This window comes from Lytechinus pictus, chromosome 8 (genome assembly GCF_037042905.1).
Source record: "Lytechinus pictus isolate F3 Inbred chromosome 8, Lp3.0, whole genome shotgun sequence".
Lineage (NCBI taxonomy): Eukaryota > Metazoa > Echinodermata > Echinoidea > Temnopleuroida > Toxopneustidae > Lytechinus > Lytechinus pictus.
In genome coordinates this window covers 19,297,953-19,318,446 of record NC_087252.1, presented here as the reverse complement: position 1 = coordinate 19,318,446, position 20,494 = coordinate 19,297,953, and the positions used below count along the sequence as shown (strand labels likewise).

Sequence of the window (20,494 nt, the reverse complement as noted above, 5' to 3'; positions counted from 1 at the left end):
AAATTCAAGCACCATGCACACAAATTGTTCTAAGATGCAATTGTCCTGAGAGATTTGTAGAAAACTTCTCTGAATTTGGACTCCGCCATTTTTTCGACATTCGGGTCCTTCGCAAACCGTTCTTGAGCCCCTTGAAAACCATTTTATATTCATTGTTAGAAGGCACAGAAGAATACTCACGCTATACAAACTTGAAGAAAGGAGAATTTGAAGAATAAACGCTAGTGTTGTTGAGAGGTAGGAGGCTGTTAAAACCACGGCAAATCAAACAATTAGAAAGCAGAGAAGAAACAAAAACACAATTACCATTTCAGAGATTTCAGCAAGGGTTTAGACAGAAATCAGAGTGGTGTATTGAACAGAAGGAAGGTTTTCAGTGCTATTCAAACATTCACGGTGATATCTACATGTACTTGCAACAGGAGCTGCAACAGGATTGACCACTTTACTGTTTCAGGGTTCCCAGCTTTCAAGAAAACAAAATTCCCTGATTTTTCCCTGATGAAGTTTAAAAATACCCTGATAATTATTCAAACCCATTCCCAGTTTTGCATGTTTTCTAAGTTGTTACAGTGAATAACATGTATTTTCAGTATAAAAACAATAATGTCAAACTAATTAGTACCACCATAACCAGCCATTCAATGGATGTTGTTTCGATATGCAACAAAATACAACAGAGTCTGACTGACTACCGTGCTTTGGACTTTGGGACTGATCAAAATTGCTTGATTTGTCCCTCATTAGAGGCATTTTTCCCTGATTTGAGGTATTTTTTTAATAAAAAAATTCCTGATTTTTCCCTGACTGAAAAAAAGTAAAATAATTTTCCCTGATGGGCTGGGAACCCTGTGTTTGGATTTTTCTCTCCTGCTCCCCAACCCCTTTCGTCTGCTCTCTTCTCTCCAAAGTCTCTCTTTCACTTCTTCTCACCTCCTTTCCCCATTCCACCTATTTTTTTCTCCTCTTCCCCCCCCCCCCCTCTCCTTTTCTCTCTTTCTCTTTCTCCCTCTCGCTTTGTCGCTCTCTTCTCTGTGCAGAGATCAATCTATTTTCATTAACATAAATCCTTGATTAAATTAAAGAAAGGGGGTTAGACTGATGAAAAACACATGAATAGTGCCCCTGAAAATACACAAGTAGGATACCGTAATACATAAGTAAGAGATTAAAAGAACACACCCCACAGCAAAACTCGACACGGCCATTTTCTAGGTGGGTCAAACATGTAGTCTTTGAGATCGAAACAAAGATAAAAAGTTGTCACAAAATATGGCTTATACATCAGGAAGGCCACTTTGAACTGATGAGGAAAACCATCTTAACTTCCCGTATTTTAAACACAGCTGTTTTCTATGCCAAATATCATGGTGTTGGGTACAAATTCCTCTTGGGGCTCATTTCATAAGGAATTACGATTATGATCAACTTTACCAGTATGATAATTGTAAGTCTTAATGAAATGGGCCCCTTGTATGACAAGTATCACTGATACATTAAACTTGACCAGCTTTAAAAGAGTGAATTTGTTCAAGACTTGACAATGTCACTGGGTGATTTCAGTTTCGGTGTTGATCTTTTTTTGGTACTAGTTTTGGGCTGATGTTTACTTTTACATCAGCTGAGTACCCAATGTGAAAAGAAGTTGGTCTAGGGGGGGTGTTTCACAAAGATTTAAGTATGACTTAGAGCCGCACTTAAATGCATAGTTGCGCTCGGTATAAAAGGCTTGACCGCATTGGTCAGATCATGCCAAGAGGACGCGCACTACTGCGTATTGATCAATAAGATTGCGCGTTGCATATCATGTACGCGTAGGGATTTAAGTGCGATTTAAGTCATACTTAAATCTTTGTGAAACATCCCCCTGGAATGAATTACACTAGGTGTTGAGCTGAGCTATCATAATGTGATTTGGATCATTTTTGTCAACTCAGATTAGGTGTTGGGGCTAGAAAAAGGCGATCCTAATTGTGCTGTTAACACCAACATCTCCACCAACGCTGAATCCAGTGATTAGGGGTGAGGGCTAGGGAAGACAATCTAAATTGTGCTTTTAACACCAACATCTCCACCAACACTGAATCCAGTGATTAGGGGTGAGGGCTAGGGAAGACAATCTAAATTGTGCTTTTAACACCAACAACAGCACTTACACTGAACTTGACATCATCCAGTGATTTAGGTGTTTGGGCTATATTCTAGGGAAGACAATCTAAATTTTGCTTGTAACACCAACATCAGCACTCATGCTGAACTTGAAATGATCCAGTGATTAGGTGATGGGGCTAGGGAACACAATATAACTTGTGCTTCTAACACCAACACCAAACTTGAAGTCATCCAGTGTTTCGAGTATCAAGCGTGCTGATAGAGATGATGCAAAAACAAGAGGCTTTCCTTACCTTTGGGGAACCCGCCCTGCTTCCTTTCTGGGATCCGCCAGCCGATCCCTTCCTGCCGCTACTAGGTCGCGACCCCTTTGATGACCCTTGACCTATTCCTGAACCGCTGGGCGGCCGAGAGCTGACCTTTTGACCCGTTGGAGAGGGCGTCTTCCTTGCAGTCTTGGAGGCAGAGGCTGGTGAGAAACAAAGAGATTAAAAAAATATGAATAGGATGAATATTTGGCAATACTTCAACAATGAAGTTGGATGATTTGTATAAACAGCAAAATTGATGCTATAGTCACACCCAACGAAACCCGACTCCAAACCGACCGATGATATGCCATTGGTAGTAATGTAATAGCATTCGTCGGTCTGGTGTTCAGTTTCAACGGTGTGACTGTCCTATTAGAACGCATCCATAGCTGTCAACCCTGATACCCAGGAGAGTTGGACAAATGGGATGACAAAGGCTGCAAAAAGGGACATTCTAGAGATTTCGATTTAGTACATACAGATTTTTTTCTAAAAAATAAGGGGGTAGTGGTTGAAATGGCTCCTCCTTGACCAGAAATAGGAAATATCCTTATTACATCTAGGGACATTGGCCAGAGGGCTGTTTCATAAAGCTGTTCGGAAGTTAAGAGCAATTTTCAGAACGACTGGTGAACCTTTCTTACGCGCTAAACCATCGCCAATGAATATACCATTTACCACAAGAAAGGATCACCAGTCATCTTTAAAGTCGCTCTTAACTTACGAACAGCTTTATGAAACACCCACCAAGTTTAAGCAGGAAGATCTAGTTCTCTACTTTTTCAAATCAAGTATACTGCAGAAACACACTCACTACACTGACGGAGAGAGTTTCTATGAAGGGAAATCTGCATAAGAATGCAAAAAATGAAATATGACAAGCTGATGTAGAGAGCACTCACAGGAATCTGAAATTTTCAAACCAAGGCACTGCAGGTGATGCAAACTAGCGAATGAAATAAGACCTTCGTTTTCACAAAGACGACACAGTGGAGCATAATACAAAATACATCCTCCCTGAGTGGGTTGTAATCTACCAGCTGTATGTAGATTTCGAAATGAGTTGTAGATTACATATTTGAGAGATTTGTCCACTGCGTCATAAGACGAAGCCATATACTGATTGCCGATGTACATGTAGTTAACCAACAATCTTTAATTAGGGGCGCATTAAATGAAGAGTTCTGTCAGTGATTTTCCACTGACTAACATCCTCTCAGCCAATCAGATACAAGGATTGCCAGTAGCTTCTAACATCTGTTGGTGAAAATCACTGACTAGTAGTAACATGTTCCTGAAATACTCCAAAGGTTTCTTTCGTATATACATGTAAAGATCAAGTTGAAATTGAAAAATACAATACAGATTGACAGAAACACCTCTTTTAAAGTTTTACAGGAAAAGCAGGAGTCAGAAAAGTTCAAAACCAGTAAATTCAAAGTTGAATTTAGAGTTTTTAAAGGAATCACAGCAATGATAAAGGTTCACATCTACAGTAGTGCAATTTTTTTTTGTTCTTCTGCATGAAATAGTAGAAACTCTGCTATTGTATTTACATGCAGGCAAGTTGAATGGCCTTATCAGACCCCCAAGATTTTATTTCCTGTTATCGAATCGCAATCGCCACACATTTTTTCATGACTGGCACTGCGACACAAAATAGCAATTTTTTTACATTAGGATAGTTGAGAGCTTTTTTTTACAATAAGAAACCGACTTCTCAAATTTGAGAAGCAAAATTTTTTTTAATATGAGTAAATCATACATGAACATACATGTAGCAGATCCATATTAAAATTTAAAAACAAATTACTCTCTTATGAAACATCTAGGTGATCATTAAGATTTCTAATGATATGAAATTTTACTTTCGTAAGACTTTATTAAAACAGAAGCCCTACAAAAACAAGGTTGGTTCTCGTGCCGTCTTCCCGTATTCCCCCAACTTGGGAAGCCATTTAACCATAAGAACCTTCCTCTCCACTACCTTATTAGCTGTTCATCCTTAATTTCATATTCACAAAGAAAATATTATAAGTTAGACAGTTCTTGTTAACTTGTTGACTTCTGATATCTGTAATCTTCATTTTCAATCTTCACTTTCCATTTTCATTTCAAAACAGGGTTGTTGATTTTTTTGATTTTTTTAAAAAAAATCAAAAAAATCTGATTTTTTTTATTTAAATCGGATTTTTATGATTTAAATCAGATTTTTTTTATTTTTTTCCAACGAAAAATAATGGTCACACTTAACAAGTTTTAAATTATATTTAAACTGTTTTACACCAATAATAGTGGTCAAGTAGTCTTTTGAACATTGTGTATTGTACTATTTGACACAATAATCCACTTATAGGTAATTTTTTTTTTTTAAATACTTTTTTGGAGTGCTTCTCTAAATGATAACACTTTAAAGCATTTTTTGCTCTGTTTCATTTCTATATTCCCATAGACATGTTAGCATACACGTGAGAACATGCAACTCAGATTTTTAAAACTGAACACAATGTTAACCAATGCCTTTAAGCCATTGTAAAGCTTTATCATATTAAGACTTGTTTCCACAGAAATAGGGTTTGCAACTCTAGAGCTACATCTGGTATACAAAGCATTCGCAAGTCACAACTGTACGTTAACATCTAATTTGAATGTAATATTTAACCAGATTTGCAATAGGCACTTCCTGATATGCTTGTAACAAAATACACATTTTATGTTTTCATTACAGTGTAACCTCAGGTCCAAATAAAACTTCAATAAATTTCGTTGCAAGATGCAGGATAAGCACCACTGTCCACCACATCATTGATGTGCTGTTTTTTTTCTTCAAACTATTACATGAACAAGCAAGCACAGCAGTTGTATTGCTGCATACAGTAACACTTGCCCAGCAACTTTCCCATTTTTAAATTCTTACTTATTAAGTATACATGTGTACTTTGAAATTGTGTATGGGTATTGATAAGAAAATACACAAGCATGCAAATATACATGTAATTCTTATCAAATGTACACATATGCCTTCTAATTAAATAATTGAAAGAATGGGTATTAATAGTAACAAGAAGGAGGTACATACAAGTAGTTCAGCTGTTTTGTAAAAGTATCCAAGTTGTGGACTTTGAGCACCTTTGTAGATTTTATATATTATTTTATTGAAGATTTAACAGTTTGGTGTACATACATAGAGTTATTTATCATTACTTCGTTAGAAACTTGTTGTTTTCATCAGTTTTGCTTGTTTTACAATTTGAAAATAAAACAGTGGTGTTAAATCAGACTCCATGAGGGTGTATCATTCTTTAAGTCTCTAAAGCATGTGGAACAGAAATGAAAATGATTACATTGAAAGTATCTGTTAAGAAGAAGAGAAAATAGAGAAAACTAATTTTTTTCATAAAAGTTGATTTAAATCAGTGATTTTTTTGAAAAAAATCAAGTGATTTAAATCGCGATTTAAATCATGATTTAAATCGACATGATTTAAATCAAACAACCCTGTTTCAAAACTTCATTTTCAATCTTCATTTTCAATCTTAATTTCCAATTTTCATTTTCAATCCTTAATTTCCAATTTTCATTTTCAATCTTCATTTCCAATCTTCATTTCCAATCTTCATTTTAAATATTCATTTTCTATCTTCATTTTCAATCTTTATATTAAATTTTTTTTCAATCTTCATTTTTAATCTTCATTTCCAATCTTCATTTCCAATCTTCATTTTCAATCTTCATTTCCTATCTTCATTTTCAATTTTCATTCTCAATCTTCATTTCCAGTCTTCATTTCCAATCTTCATTTTCAATTTTCATTTCCAATCTTTATTTTCAATCTTCATTTCCAATCTTTATTTTCAATCTTCATTTCTTCCTCTCTTGCTGTTCATCCTTAGTTACATATTCACCACGGAAAAAATAGATGGGGGCTCTGGGCTAATATGCCCCGAAAAAATATGAAAGAGCCCTGAAAATTTTTAAAATTCCCATAGGGTCCCCTGTAAATTATTGTAATACAATGTAGTATAAATATACAATATCATAATACATTTTCCTTCAACCTGTGAGTTGTGAATTCTGTAATTCTTGGCTACTATTGCTTCAAGAAGTTTTGTGCTTGAAATAGCTGGCCCCTGTATTTTACTCAACTTACTACATCACATGTTTTATATATAAATTAAATTATCAGTCATTGTCAGCACTATTTATTCCTTCGATTGTCACATCTAAACTTTCTTCATTTATATCTTTGTTATTATGTGAACATGTTAATTTAGTATTGGTTCTTGAATAAAATGCAAAAAATTCTGAAAAAAATACATTATTGATTTCCCCCCTTTTCTTACGGCTCATCGTTATTACAAAGCCATGGAGCAAACAGATATTTATATAGTTCTTTTTCCTGTTTACTACTGAATTCTATAATTCCAATAAGTTTTACAATCTTCTTTTCTCAAGGCTTTCTTCATAGCTCATCCTTATTTCAAAGGCAAGACACAAACCAAAATCCTACAATTGTGCCTTCCAGTTGATCATGAATTCTGTAATTCCCATAAACTAATAACAAAATTTTCATTTCCCCCCTCAATATTGTTAATCCTCTATTATATGACCATGAAATCATACAATTCTTCTTCCTCTTGACTAATGAATCCGAAAATTCACAAACACTCTTTTTGCGTTGGAATTATCATATGTACAGTATATATTGTACTGTATTCTCTAATACCATCTTTACACTGTTTGTATTGATCATTTTATGAAGTGTGGAAATAAATGAATGAATGAATCAATCAATCAATGACCATCTCGTTAGTAATTCACTACATGAAACTCCAATCAGTTTCATTATGAAGCAAGAGGGCATACAAAGCACTGGACAACTAATGCTGAACTCAGTTGCCTGTACACTGGGAATTCTGAGAACATGACACTCAAATATCAATTCACTATACTATGAGGAATTGTAAGATAAGATGAACTTGAAATATCTAACAACTAACACTGAACTCGCTTGGTTGCACACTGAAGCTTTCCAACTAACACTCCCATCCATTCAACACTACACTCATTTTGTAATACACAACGGTGTTTCACCATGTTACACTACTTCTTAACAGAGCACTAATACTAGGGATAAGTGCCAAAGACACTCCCACCAATTCACTCTGCAAAAATGTTAAAGAAGACACCTAACACTAACTTATCATCGACAGAGGTTTTTGCACACAAAAAATTCTCACATGACATTTTGATCGCTTCACAATGAAAAAAACAAAATGAGAAACCTTACACTGAACACCTAACACCGTACTTACTTGGCCTAGAAGGAGGTTTTTCATCAGTGCTTGGTGCTCTAAGAGGCTTAGAGTGTAAACCAATGACGGACTCGGCTTCTTTGTGTATGGTGCCATGTGCTGCTAGAAGGTGCTTGCGTTGCTCCTGTTTCACTGCATGGGAAGTTCAATTCAAACGTTTTAATTTCATCATTCATGACAAAAAAATAATAATTTCCAACAAGTCTCAAGAACTTTTTTTTTTTAATCATGACTTTGGGATTTGCTTTAAATTCTGTCATCCAATTGGAAATGCACTATTGTTGGGTGCTACTTGGTTTTACTGTTATTACTAAATTATTGGTTGTGCCACCTGAGCCCCGTCTTACAAAGAGTTGCAATTGATGCCATCAACCACAACTATGGACGGCCAGCAACGTCAACATCTAAAATGCAACTTTGTTCAATATATTTTCTAGATATGATGTATACTTATTCATTCATCATTACTTTGAGAATCCAGTGTGCTTCTCTTTGTTTATGAAGGACATTGTGCAAATTTCCTGAAGAAAAAAATTATGGTATGGATGGATTTCCATACAGTTGATATTGATATAATCAATCGTAACTCTTTGTAAGATGGGGCCCAGATTCACTTTATTCACAAACAATACAATCATTGCCAAGTAAGATGGGGAGGATGATGGCTGAGGACAGCCACACACTAAAAAAAAAACACAAATAAAAGCCAATGGTTATGAAATATTTGGACGTTATTATAGTGTCAGACGATTATCAAATAATTTGAAAAATATTGCTTTTAAAACTCGTCTACTTTCATGGTCCAACTTGAAACGAAAGGGATAGCATGAGAAACCTCACCTTTTTCTCTGATAGTGATTTTCTGGACTTCAGGCAGAAGGAACATCTGGACCAGTTCAGCGACGGTCTCTCTCTGCTCACCTCTGTACATATATAAAATAAATAATAATTATGATAATATTTCATTCTTGTTTAAAATTATTAACAGTAATAAAAGTAGATGGATTCTTGAATGCACACAGAGAGAATCAATTTGTCCATCATTGACCAATCACACATATCACACATTTTCATACAACTCTGAAATTTTCTAATAATGACATATATGACCTTTGACCTCGTGACCCAAAATCTAATCTTGGCCCGGTAACACAAACATTAGCGATTAATCGCTAATTGAATGAACGAGTCTGATTGATTCCTAATCAGTCTACTGAGCAACATGTGTATGCAACAATATTGATAGGCCATTCCATTTAGCGATTAATCGCTAACCTTTGTGTTGTGTTACGGGGCCAAGATCATCATCATTAACATCATATTATGCATACTGTACACGAGTCCAGTTTGAAATTAACCTCCCACGCAATTTTTAGAGTTTTTGAGAGAATTATATATTTTAAGGCATAAAATAACCCTGTGACCCTTGACCTCATGAAACCAAAATCTTATCAAATCATCATCCTCTAATATGCATACATGAACCAATTGAAGATGAGCCCTCAAACGGTCGTCCAGCCATTGCGAGTACGAGACAATCAAATGTATTGAATGACCTCTGAACTAATGACCCCAAAATCTAATCATTTCATTGCCACTCCCGTATATATACAAGACCCAGTTTGAAATTGAACCCTGAAGTGTTTTAGTTATCACAAGATATTGTGGGGTACATGACCTCTGTGATCTTTGAAGTTTGACCTTGCGACCCCAAAATTTAATTAGATCTGTCCTTCAAACATACAATGAAAAATATGAGCCCAGTTTGAAATTGGACCCTGTGACGGTTCTGTAGTTATCACAAGAACAAGATATTGTGGGGTATATATTACTTCTGATCAGTGATCTTTGAAGTTTGACCTTGCGACCCCAAAATCTAATTAGATCTCTGTCCCTCAAAAATGCATACATGTACATGAAACTAGAGGACTATTGATCACTTAAACGTTTCTTCATTTATTGCAAGAACAAGATATTCCAAAGAAGATAATGACCTCTGTGACCTTTAATTCATTATTGACTTAATTCACTGTGATTGAAACTATCACATCCTGGTGAACCTACCTCTGTTCCGATAGGTAAGCCATCTCATTGACCTGCTCCGCCCTCTCTTGTACCTCCATCCTGGCTTGGTCATCGGCCGTCTTGTCCAGTGAGGTTAGGATGATGTCCTCAAGGTAAGTGTCAACGGTGTTCTGATGAACCTTGACCAACTTTAGAAGAGATTGAAAAGATAAATGATTGCCAATAACAGTATAGCAGTTTTCATTACGTATCCTAGATATTGAGGGTTGTTCCCCCCCCCAAAAAAAAAAAAGATTCACAGCAGAGACTTTATGCATATGACATCATGATCACATAGTGCCCTCTTTCAGAGGCTATAGGAATACAGGTAAATGGAGTTGTCAGAGATGCGCCAGCTGCTGATCACCAACACATGCAAGGCAATGGCTTCAACCTCTAATATAATTCCACTCATCCTCACGTTACTGAAGATCTCATCCTCCTTCTCTCCTCCATCTGTCTCTTGCCCAACTTCTCCATCTCGCTGACCCTGCAGCCTTTCTCAGTGTTATCTTCTCTTCATCACCACTACCATCAAATCAACCTGAACAACTATCCCGATCCCTCCCATCCTCACCTGTTTGAAGATCTCATCCTCCTTGCGTCCCCTTCACTCCTCGACCTGTCTCCTACCCGACTCTGCACGATCACTACTATCAAATCAATTACCATAATCCCTCTCCTCACCTGTTTGAAAATCTTCTTCCTCCTTGCGTCCCATTCTCTCCTTGACCCGTCTCCTACCCGACTCCTGTGCCTCCCGGACCCTGCACGATCACTACCATCAGATTAACTATCATAATCCCTCTCCTCCTCACCCATTTGAAAATCTTCTTCCTCCTTGCGTCCCATTCTCTCCTCAACCCGTCTCCTACCCGACTTCTGTGCCTCCCGGACCCTGCACGATCATTCCTATCAAATCAATTATCATAATCCCTCTCCTCCTCACCTGTTTGAAGATCTTATCCTCCTTGCGTCCCATTCTCTCCTCAACCTGTCTCCTACCCGACTACTGTGCCTCTCGGACCCTGCAGGAGCACTACCATAAAATCAACTATCATAATCCCTCTCCTCACCTGTTTGAAGATCTCATCTTCTTCCCGTCTCCTTCTCTCCTCAACCTGTCTCCTGCCGGACTCCTCAGCCTCCCTGACCCTGCGTCGTCTCTCAGCCAGCATGGCGAAGGCATGGATCCTCCTCTCCTCCTGGAGCCGGACTAACTCCTTGCTCAGGAAGTCGAGCATGTCACCCAGTGCGGCGCCCTCTAGCTTCGACATGGCCTCATCGATGAAGGATTCCTGATACAGTAATAATAAAAGCAATGTGACATAGAGCGCCAAATCCTCTCTGTAGAGTACTCAAGGTGCCAAGAGAATTAGAAAGTGCTTCTGTGATAACTATCATCTCATGTCTCAATATTCGTAAAGCATAGAATTACTGTGTCATCAGCATATTTGAGGATTTTTAGATGCGCTGACAGGAGGCCGCTTAGAGGTGTGGACTTAAGATAATCTTTAGTAGACATACTATTCTGAACTAGAACATGTTGGGTTCTATTAGTTTTAAAAAAATCTACTAGCTTTAGGGTGAAGGTTCATATCATTCAGTTTTCCAAGAATGTGTGTCTGTATCGTATTGAATGCCAAGGAAAAATCTACAAAAAAGGCCCTAAAATAACATCTCAATTTGTTTGTACATTGAGCTCCCTCATGTACTATTGTCAGCACAACATCCGTACCCGATTTCTTCAGTTAGTAGACAAATTGTTGTGATTCTATGATTTCAAGAATATCAATATTCTGTAAAACAGTCAAGCATTATTCAAAGAGATACATTTATGTAAACCTAGTAGATCTAAATCTATGATAATATGGCAACAATTGGCCTTCATCTTACAGATTTAAGCATGTAATTATTATTTGCTGTGACTTCTCGGCCCATATTCTGAAGTCTTGTTTAACTTGGACCATGGTCTAACTTTGTGTTAAAATTATGGGAAGCCGATAGTTTCAAAATTACATTTACAAAATATGTTTCCCCATCTTTGCATGGCTCTGTACTCTCATGTTTTAATGATGAAGAGAATTATTTCAGTAATCATTCTGAGTCCATTATGAATGAGTTATGAACTTGAGTATCAAATGAGCTGACAAATTGAATTTGTTGTGTTTGAGATACCTGCCTCAATTGGCTATCCATAGTTAAACCACAACTTTAAACCAGAGTTTGAAACAAACCAGGTGGGTGTTTCATAAAACTGTTCGTAAAGTTACGCACAACTTAACGCACGACTGGAACATGATCTTAGGTGCTAAGTGAGCTACATAGGGATAGTGTGGCACAAGAAAGGTCACCAGTAGTGCGTAAAGTCTTGCGTAACTTTACGAACAGCTTTATGAAACACCCACCGGAGTTCAGAATACAAGCTGTTGAGTTCAGCTTTAAATAAGCACAATAAAATTGTCATGGAAACAGAAAAGGTCCTTACCCTATGATCATGTACTTGTCTCTGTCTCTGGATATTGAGGGTGGCTTGTCTATCTTGTTTCTTTATCTGTTGTTCAGCTTCCTGTAAGGCGTGTGTGCTTCTCAGTTCATTGATTAGCTCCTGTCGCTTCTCTTTGCCTTCAAACATCTGAAATTAAGAATAAACAACCATTAGAATATATTAAGAATGTGATAACGGGGTTGCCCTACATAACAATATTCATATTGTACACAGTAAACATAGAGCTCTCAATTATCCAGGATAGACACTTTAGCTATAATAAAGCTGATCTTCCAGCAGGCTCTGCAAAACACTGCATCATCGTGTCCGTGCAAGAACCCCCTTCGCAAAATATTTTCGCGCACCACATCAGTGCAGAAACGCCCTAACGCAATGCACTTACATGTACGCGCCCTGCTAAGGGCATTTTTGCGTGCATGCGATGCCCGAAAGTGTAATGTTCAGGGTGTTCTTGCACCAACACAACGATTAATGATTTCTCCACTCTATTATGCTGAGCAAAAAAAGCAGAAGGTCCCATTTTACAAAGTCTGGTATGACTCAATAGGGTATCTAACCTAGTATATCCCAATTAACTTAGGAACGCACTCTTCCACAAATTGTGTTTACAAGAAATTAAAGGTGACAATACATGATTTCCATATATGTGGCCTGAATTTCATTGACAATGGTTAAAAAAATTGTATAATTAATGAAATTTCCACCAGATTGCAACATCCATAATCACCAAAAGAGTTGTGACAAAAGAAATTAAAGGTGACAATACATGATTTCCATATATGTGGCCTGAATTTCACTGACATTGCTAAAAAAAATGTGTACACTCAATGAAATTTCCACCCGATTGCAACATCCATAATCACCAAAAGAGTTGTGACAAATGAAAATGACTCACCATGTTTTGGGTAGCTCTACCTCGGATAACTTGTTGAAGGAAGATGATGGCTAGTTCTCTCTCCTCTTCAATCTAAGAAGACAAAAATAAAGACCAAATTTAAAAAAGATGAATAGCTTAGTATTTTTTAAATCAAGAGTAAATTTTTTTTACATACATGTATATACATGTAGACTTATTAATTGAATTGGGCAGAGATATAGCAAAGTTATTCACAATGATCAAATTTAGAAACTGAATGCATTTTATACTCAAACTAACTACCTGAAGCTTGAATATATTGTTCCCCCATTTATTAATTGGTGACGATATATCACCATATTGTCCAGACTTAGCTCATTTATCCATTTCCCCCTCCCACTTTCTCTGTGTCTCTGGTTAATATCTCATTTACAAAGACACATACCAAATCAGGTACTTCAACGGATGGTGTAGGCGGTCTCGGGATTGGTTTCTCAATCTTTTGAAGGAACTTGAGCGGTTTAGGAGACTCCACCCCCTTGTTCTTCTGATCCTTAATTCCTGAGGATAAAGGAACAAAAGCAATGTGTTACATATTTACATAATCTATGAATATTTGGTCATTCATGAAGACACTATTCAGGGGAGCTTTCCAGGAAGTTGTGTCAGTGATTTTCAGAGACTCACTTGAAGTCGGCCAATCAGATGCAATTTTTTCAGTAGCTTGTAACAGTTGTCAGTGGAAATCACTGACATAACTCTTCAAGAAATGCTCCCTACACTAATCAACTGCAAACCAATCATCTTGAAAGTTCGTAAGTCCATGACAGTTTTAGTCCATCTTGAGACAACTGATTATTTCTTCTACCCCATCTATCACCACGATGAACCTCTTCCACATCAATTCAGGGGCCCGTTTCATAAAGTACTTACAACTTTTGTAACTTCGCTGCTATGGCATCTACCACGGTAACAGGGCTCATCAGCCAATCAGAATCAAGGTTACCATGGTAGTTGCCATAATGGCAAAGTTGCAACAGTTGCAAGTCCTTTATGAAACGGGCCCCAGGTTTTTAACAAGGAAACCCATGCAATGGATTCTGGGCAGATCATTAATTATTAGCTGACTATGCAGCGCATTTTTTTGTTTGTTTAGCTGTGGTATGGTTACCACAGTGATATTTAATGTTTGGAACCTGCAATTTGGAAAAGAATATATTTTATGACATCATACTTTGGTACTACGAAACAGAGCAAGACGGATACTGACGTACACAAATGTACAAAGCACATATTTCTGCAAATGCTCTCAAGCAAAAAGTGGTCATAATATTACAAATATTTAAAAACAAAGAATGATTAAAGATCCAAATCTGGTTTTCCATACGATTGAAGCTGAAATAAGACACAAGCACATCATGGCTGGTTGAGCCATTGACAAACTCAGCATAACATTTACAAACTTGCTACAAAATAAAACCTCATTAAGTCTTGCACAAAAGATGATCATGAAAGGGGTGAATGAAATCTACATTTCAAAGTTCTTCAGATATTAAATTTCTCCCAAAATATCAAAGCAACAATCACTTCCATCGTGATAAGAACAAACTGCAATTTCATTGACAACATTATAACACAAACAACTTCTAAAGAACCCCTTAATACCATTCTTAATCCCTCATGAAATGAACCTCTGAAATGATTTGTGTAATCTCTTCAGAAATTGCAATATAAGAAATACAGTGAATCCTGTCTATGGTGACCATTTAAAGGGAAACACAGAATGTGGCCTTTAAAGACAGTAATTTAACTGCTATTAATAGACGGGTTCTTAATTATACACATAAAGTGCCTCCATAAGAATCAGTTTTAGTGGTCATTATAGGCAGGTGGATGCTATAGAGAGGTGGCTACGAAGACATGTTTTACTGCAACTTACAATGTAATCTGAAAAAATACAAAATTCTAATAAATTTTTGGATGAATTCCGAAACCTGACATTATTAAATCAATCAGCAAACCCCATTCATAACTCATCATAAAGAACGACATCAGCAACCTGATTAAAACCTCCCCTCAATAATTTACAATTGTAACAAACAAACAGATTGTGCAACCCCAATTGTGGCACATTAGTCATTAACATAAAAATCTGCAGCCGTTCGTGTAGCAAAAGAAAAAATGTGCAACCTCATTCTGAACAGAACATAAATTACAATACAAAATTCCCAGCCAATGACGATGCACATGGACATCTTTAATACTGCAAACTACATACAATTCACATACCTTTAGTGCTTTTCACTTTTCTTAAGTCTAAAAAAATATAAATAAATAACGGTGGGAAAATGACTTTATATGTAAACCAAAATACATCCAACAACATAAATTATATTTGTCCATAAAGTTTTTTTAAGGAATTTTGATATTCTTTCCCCTTTACAGTTTCCTATTCATGAATTGATCTCTTTGAATGCGTTTCCTTCTTATTCTTCAGAAAGTCACCTTCATATCTTCTTTCTTCTTTTGATTTTTCTTGAAAGGTATTTAATCATTTCCAATCTCTTAATAGTTTCATTTCCTTTCCATTTCCAATTTCCTTCTAAATTCTCTCATCTTCATATAACACTGAAAGTTTATTAGACTTTGGCAACCTAGTCAACTCAGTACATAGTTGTTGAAATGCTTTTTTTTTCTCTCTCTCTCTCTCTATCTTCAATATTCTTTTAATAAATATAATCATGAAACATTTTCTCATAATGAGATAAGAAGAGTATGGATCTATAATCGACATTAACCATCACAGCAGAAACAAAACAAAAAAATGAAGAAAATCAACCACTACAGGAGGAGACAATTTTAAAAATCATAAGAAAAGACAAATTGTAGTTTTTAATGTCTTTGCATATTTGTTCAAGTGATATTCTAAAAAAATAATGAGGCCAGAGCATTTTCAGTCTTGTTTAATCAATAATTCAAACTTGAGTTGAGTATAAGAACAAACAAAGCCCATCTTTTGGCCAGATTGTTGCTAATAGTAAAATATACATGAGCTCATCTTGTGTATAATTTACATCCTGAAATTCCACACACAAGTGTGGACTATCATGAACTATTATAAGCTTGAGTTATTCTGATATTCTTCTACTAAAATGAGTACATTAAGGATTACCAAAGTCCATGGATAGTTCATTTCGAATACATAAAAGGATATTTTAATTTATGTTTGGGTTAGTCCAATGAAGATTTTGGTCAGTTTTCCATTCATTGCAACCACTTCTATGGAACTTCAGGGTATTGCACACAAGATGGGCTTATGAGCAACATTTCCCATTTTTAAACTAAAGTTAGCCAAGAGATGGACTCGGGTCATATACTCAATTGAATCCCGAGAATATCAACCTACACAGAGCACACATAAACAATTTTCTCTTGAAACCACCCTCCTTTCACAAGCACATAAACATACATGAACGACACCTGTCTTCAGTGTCCATCCAGGGGAAACACAAAACATGGCCTATATAGTCATGTGGCTGCAATAGAAGGGTTCTCAGTAAGGCGACCGCACACCTTACGATTGGTCTGCGACCGGATTTAGGAACGAAATGTAGTAGAATTTGATGCTAATATTGAGACTTGGAATATCTTACTGTGTAATGTTCTAAATCATCGTACGAATACCTACGTTCAAATCTGTGACTATGCTATAATCCTTCTTAGAATAAAAACAAATTTAATATCTAGTCGTAATGACGTCACAGCAGTCGTACGATTGGCTACGATTTAAAATTAATTTGGCCTTTACTCCGAAATAAAAGCTTGCAATCTTTCAAGATGGTTATATTAGTATTCTTTCAATTAATTTTAACTTAAATAAAATGATATGTTCCATTCACATTTTCAGAAAATGAGCAAAATGTGATTTGTTCCAAAATCAGATCGCTAACAGTCGTAAGGTGTGCGGTGGCCTTTACACACAATCTACCTCCATGCAAACCAGTTGCAGTTGCACTATAGGCAGGTGGCTGCTATACAAAGGTGGCCACTAGAACAGGTTTGACTGCACGTACTAGAAACATAACAAATACATTTGTACTCGAAGCCCTAGAACAAAATGACAGAAACAACTGCAGCGAATCACAGGAACTGCAAAATTCACCCCAAAACCTACCTTTGGCAACGGGTTTACTTTGTATGCCTATGGGCAACAATGTCATCAATGAAAAGAATTTGTATATTAGAGGTTGAATTATTAAAGCATATTTGTCTGTATTCTCAAGAGGTTCAAAATGTAGTATGGTAAAAAAAATCATGGACTAATTGCTTCTTTCATTGCATAAACTATACAATTCCAGTAATAAATGCGAACATTTTGCAGTTTTGTACCATGGTACAATTGAAACCTATTTTGAGAATACATAAAGTTTAAATACAATGGAGAGAAAATGTCATGAAAAAAATATGAGTATTATCTGCAATATGTAACATTTTAATATCATTGAATATTACCCACGAAAAATGTCCTTATATGAGATTCTATCTTTCATTTGTGTTGAAAATTTGCAAAATTTCTCTAAATGTAGTCAGAAATGTATTAACAATTACTGACTATTCATTCCGTGTGCAGAGTGTTTATTCTTAAGAGTCAGCATTCTTACCTTTGTAGATTTCATTGAGTTCATTCTGTCTCCGTTGCTGTCGCTTAATGAACCCAGCCTTGCCCGAGGATTTAGGTTTTGGTGCAATCACTCTCGGCTGGGTCACAAAGTCTGGGAGGGAGTTCTCTAGCTCCAATAAACCTAATCAAATATATCATTTTAGGTTTAGAAATGATAATGATTTCAGATCATAAAAATGTTGTCAAGTGCATAAAAAAAAATTATAAAGTTATGTAAACAGATGGAACCTTATCTACAAGCATTCTGCCAAAGTCTTCCCCGTTATGTTTGCTATCCTCAAATAAAAAATACTAATTTGTTCAATAAAAGTGCTATTTCCCTCACAACTGGTCGATACAATGGTCATTTGTTGTTTACCAGGATATCTATGTAGTGAAAAGGGGACAATCATACCGTTAAGAATTCTTACAGAAAGCAGTTCTGCCCCCACACTGGCCGATATTCCCCAAGGTTATGTTTGCTACCATCAATCGAAAAAAGTGTAATAAAAATGCTATATCCCTCAAAATTGGTCGATATAATGGTCAGTTGTTCACCAGAATACCTATGATGTAGTGAAGGGGTATACCATAAAGACCATAAAGAACTATTCTGCAAAGCCCTACTGCCCCCATACTAACTAATATTACCCTTATGTTTGCAGCCACAAATTATAAGACAAGTTTGTGTAATAAAAGTGTTATTTCCCTCACAACTGGTCACTATAATAAAACTATTACATACCTTGATAGGTAGTGATATATTTGCTTTTGACTGTATACTGTTCAGAGCCTTTGTCCAGGAACACGCCATGCCTGGTCCTGGGAGCGTAGGCCTCGGAAGCGAAGGCAGAATAATCCTTGGTGATATCACGTCTCTCAAGCTTGCCTTCAACATTCCTTCTCTTCTCGGTGAGCTTACGTATAGCTGTGTGAGGATGGTGACAAAAATGTATTATAGAATGATTTAGAGAGAAAAGTCAGGCCTTGGTGTAAGCGCAAAAATTTATGGCACAATCATGTACTATTTCTACTATCAGTTATATTTACCATTATCACTGCCAAAAGCCCCACCATTATTACGATCACTGTCATCACCATCATCGTCCCCCATCATCTTCATTGTCATCAACGTCCCTATCATTATCACCATATCAGCATCTTCATCATTTATATAGTTATCAGCAGCAGCAATATCATCATTATCATCACCACCATCACCATATCATCTTCATCATCAACATTATCATCAGAAGCATCATCATCATCCTCGTCATCATCATCATCATCATCATCATCCCCATCATCATCACCATATCATCTTCAACATCATCATAATCATTATCATTATCATCCTCATCATCATCAACGTCCCCATCATCATCATCATATCATCATCTTTATCATCATATTCATCATCATCCCCATCATCATCATTCTTAACACCATCACCACCTCTCTCGAGATCTAAATCTTACATTTGACATGCTCCTTTCTGATCCAAGCCACCTTCCTTTCCCTCTCCTGCTGCTTCTTAGCCCATAGTTTATCCAATCTCTTCGCACTCAGCTTGGCATGGTTCTCTTCCCGTTCCTTCAAGATCTTCTGCAGAAGCTGCAGTCTGGCTTCCTGCAATCTGAATTTAAAAAAAGTAAACAATAATAAATACATTTATATAACATTTATATATTACTTTACATTGTTTTGCGTAATTGTTTTACAGGCAAATGGCATGGTAGAACATCATCAAGACATAAGAACAAAAAAAATAATCAAAACCAAGAAAACAACTAACAGACCCATTATTTTAACCTCCGTTATGGCAAACCTTTTTTTTTTAGGCCTCATTTCAAAATATTTAAATAAATAATATCGCATTCTTTATAGCGCAAGTCTCCACCTTGTTATATATTACCCTGGCTAGGCTAGTCTCCCGATTCCTGTGCTCACTGCTTTTTGGGAAAGTACTTCCTGCCGGTACCCATTTACCTCACCTGGGTTGAGTGCAGCACAATGTGGGTAAATTTCTTGCTGAAGGAAAACATAGTCTGCAGACGCAGACCCTGATTGGAACTTTGATCAACAAGTGTGCCTCCACGCAAAGACTAGCACATACAAAACTTGCTGCCTTCAGTACACAAGGCATGAGTAGGCTGCACATTCAGACCCTTAACTCGAGTGAAGGGTTTGCCCAGCAGACTAAGGAAAACATGCCATGGCTGGGAATCGAACCCACGTCCCTCAGATTGAAAGACGAGAGTCTTAACCACTAGACCATGACGCATCTACTTACTTTTCAATCTCTTGTTCCCTGAGAGTCCACTCTTTCCTTTCCATCTCATCCATCATTTGTTTCCTCTTCTCCAGCTGGGTGACATCACTCAGAGGTGGTAAGGTAGCTTCCCATTCTCTCTTGGCCCTGGCCCTCTCGATCATCTCAACCTCAGCGAGACCAGCCGGTAAACCATGACCTGAACAAAAAATATACCATTACCATGGCAACTCAACTTCCAACACTTTGCCCCAAGACCAATGTGTGTTCCAAATTTTATGAGAATTGGTTTATAACTAAGTTAGTAATAACGAAGCAAATTATCTGAGAATATATGAACGATAAATCATCATTGCTGGCATACTCCCAAGATAATGGAGACAATAGCGGTAATA

General features: G+C 36.7%; 1 protein-coding gene across 4 annotated transcripts in view; it reads right to left on the bottom strand.

The window, feature by feature from the left end:
* Positions 1-20,494, bottom strand: part of LOC129266254 (cilia- and flagella-associated protein 91-like) — a 33,132-nt gene that overhangs the window by 5,872 nt on the left and 6,766 nt on the right. Inside the window, exons 6-20 of one of the 4 annotated variants that reach the window (XM_064103716.1) lie at positions 20,121-20,298; positions 19,306-19,463; positions 18,573-18,755; positions 17,829-17,969; positions 17,342-17,368; positions 15,457-15,483; positions 13,613-13,728; positions 13,207-13,278; positions 12,291-12,437; positions 10,879-11,100; positions 9,803-9,951; positions 8,579-8,661; positions 7,739-7,870; positions 2,406-2,581; positions 181-245 (exon numbers count right to left, since the gene is read on the bottom strand). In XM_064103716.1, coding sequence (XP_063959786.1) covers positions 222-245; positions 2,406-2,581; positions 7,739-7,870; positions 8,579-8,661; positions 9,803-9,951; positions 10,879-11,100; positions 12,291-12,437; positions 13,207-13,278; positions 13,613-13,728; positions 15,457-15,483; positions 17,342-17,368; positions 17,829-17,969; positions 18,573-18,755; positions 19,306-19,463; positions 20,121-20,298 — 1,835 coding nt within the window. In that variant the 3' untranslated portion in view covers positions 181-221. The remainder of the gene's footprint in view (positions 1-180; positions 246-2,405; positions 2,582-7,738; positions 7,871-8,578; positions 8,662-9,802; positions 9,952-10,878; positions 11,101-12,290; positions 12,438-13,206; positions 13,279-13,612; positions 13,729-15,456; positions 15,484-17,341; positions 17,369-17,828; positions 17,970-18,572; positions 18,756-19,305; positions 19,464-20,120; positions 20,299-20,494) is intronic. The other 3 variants (XM_064103713.1, XM_064103717.1, XM_064103714.1) reach the window with 3 other exon arrangements.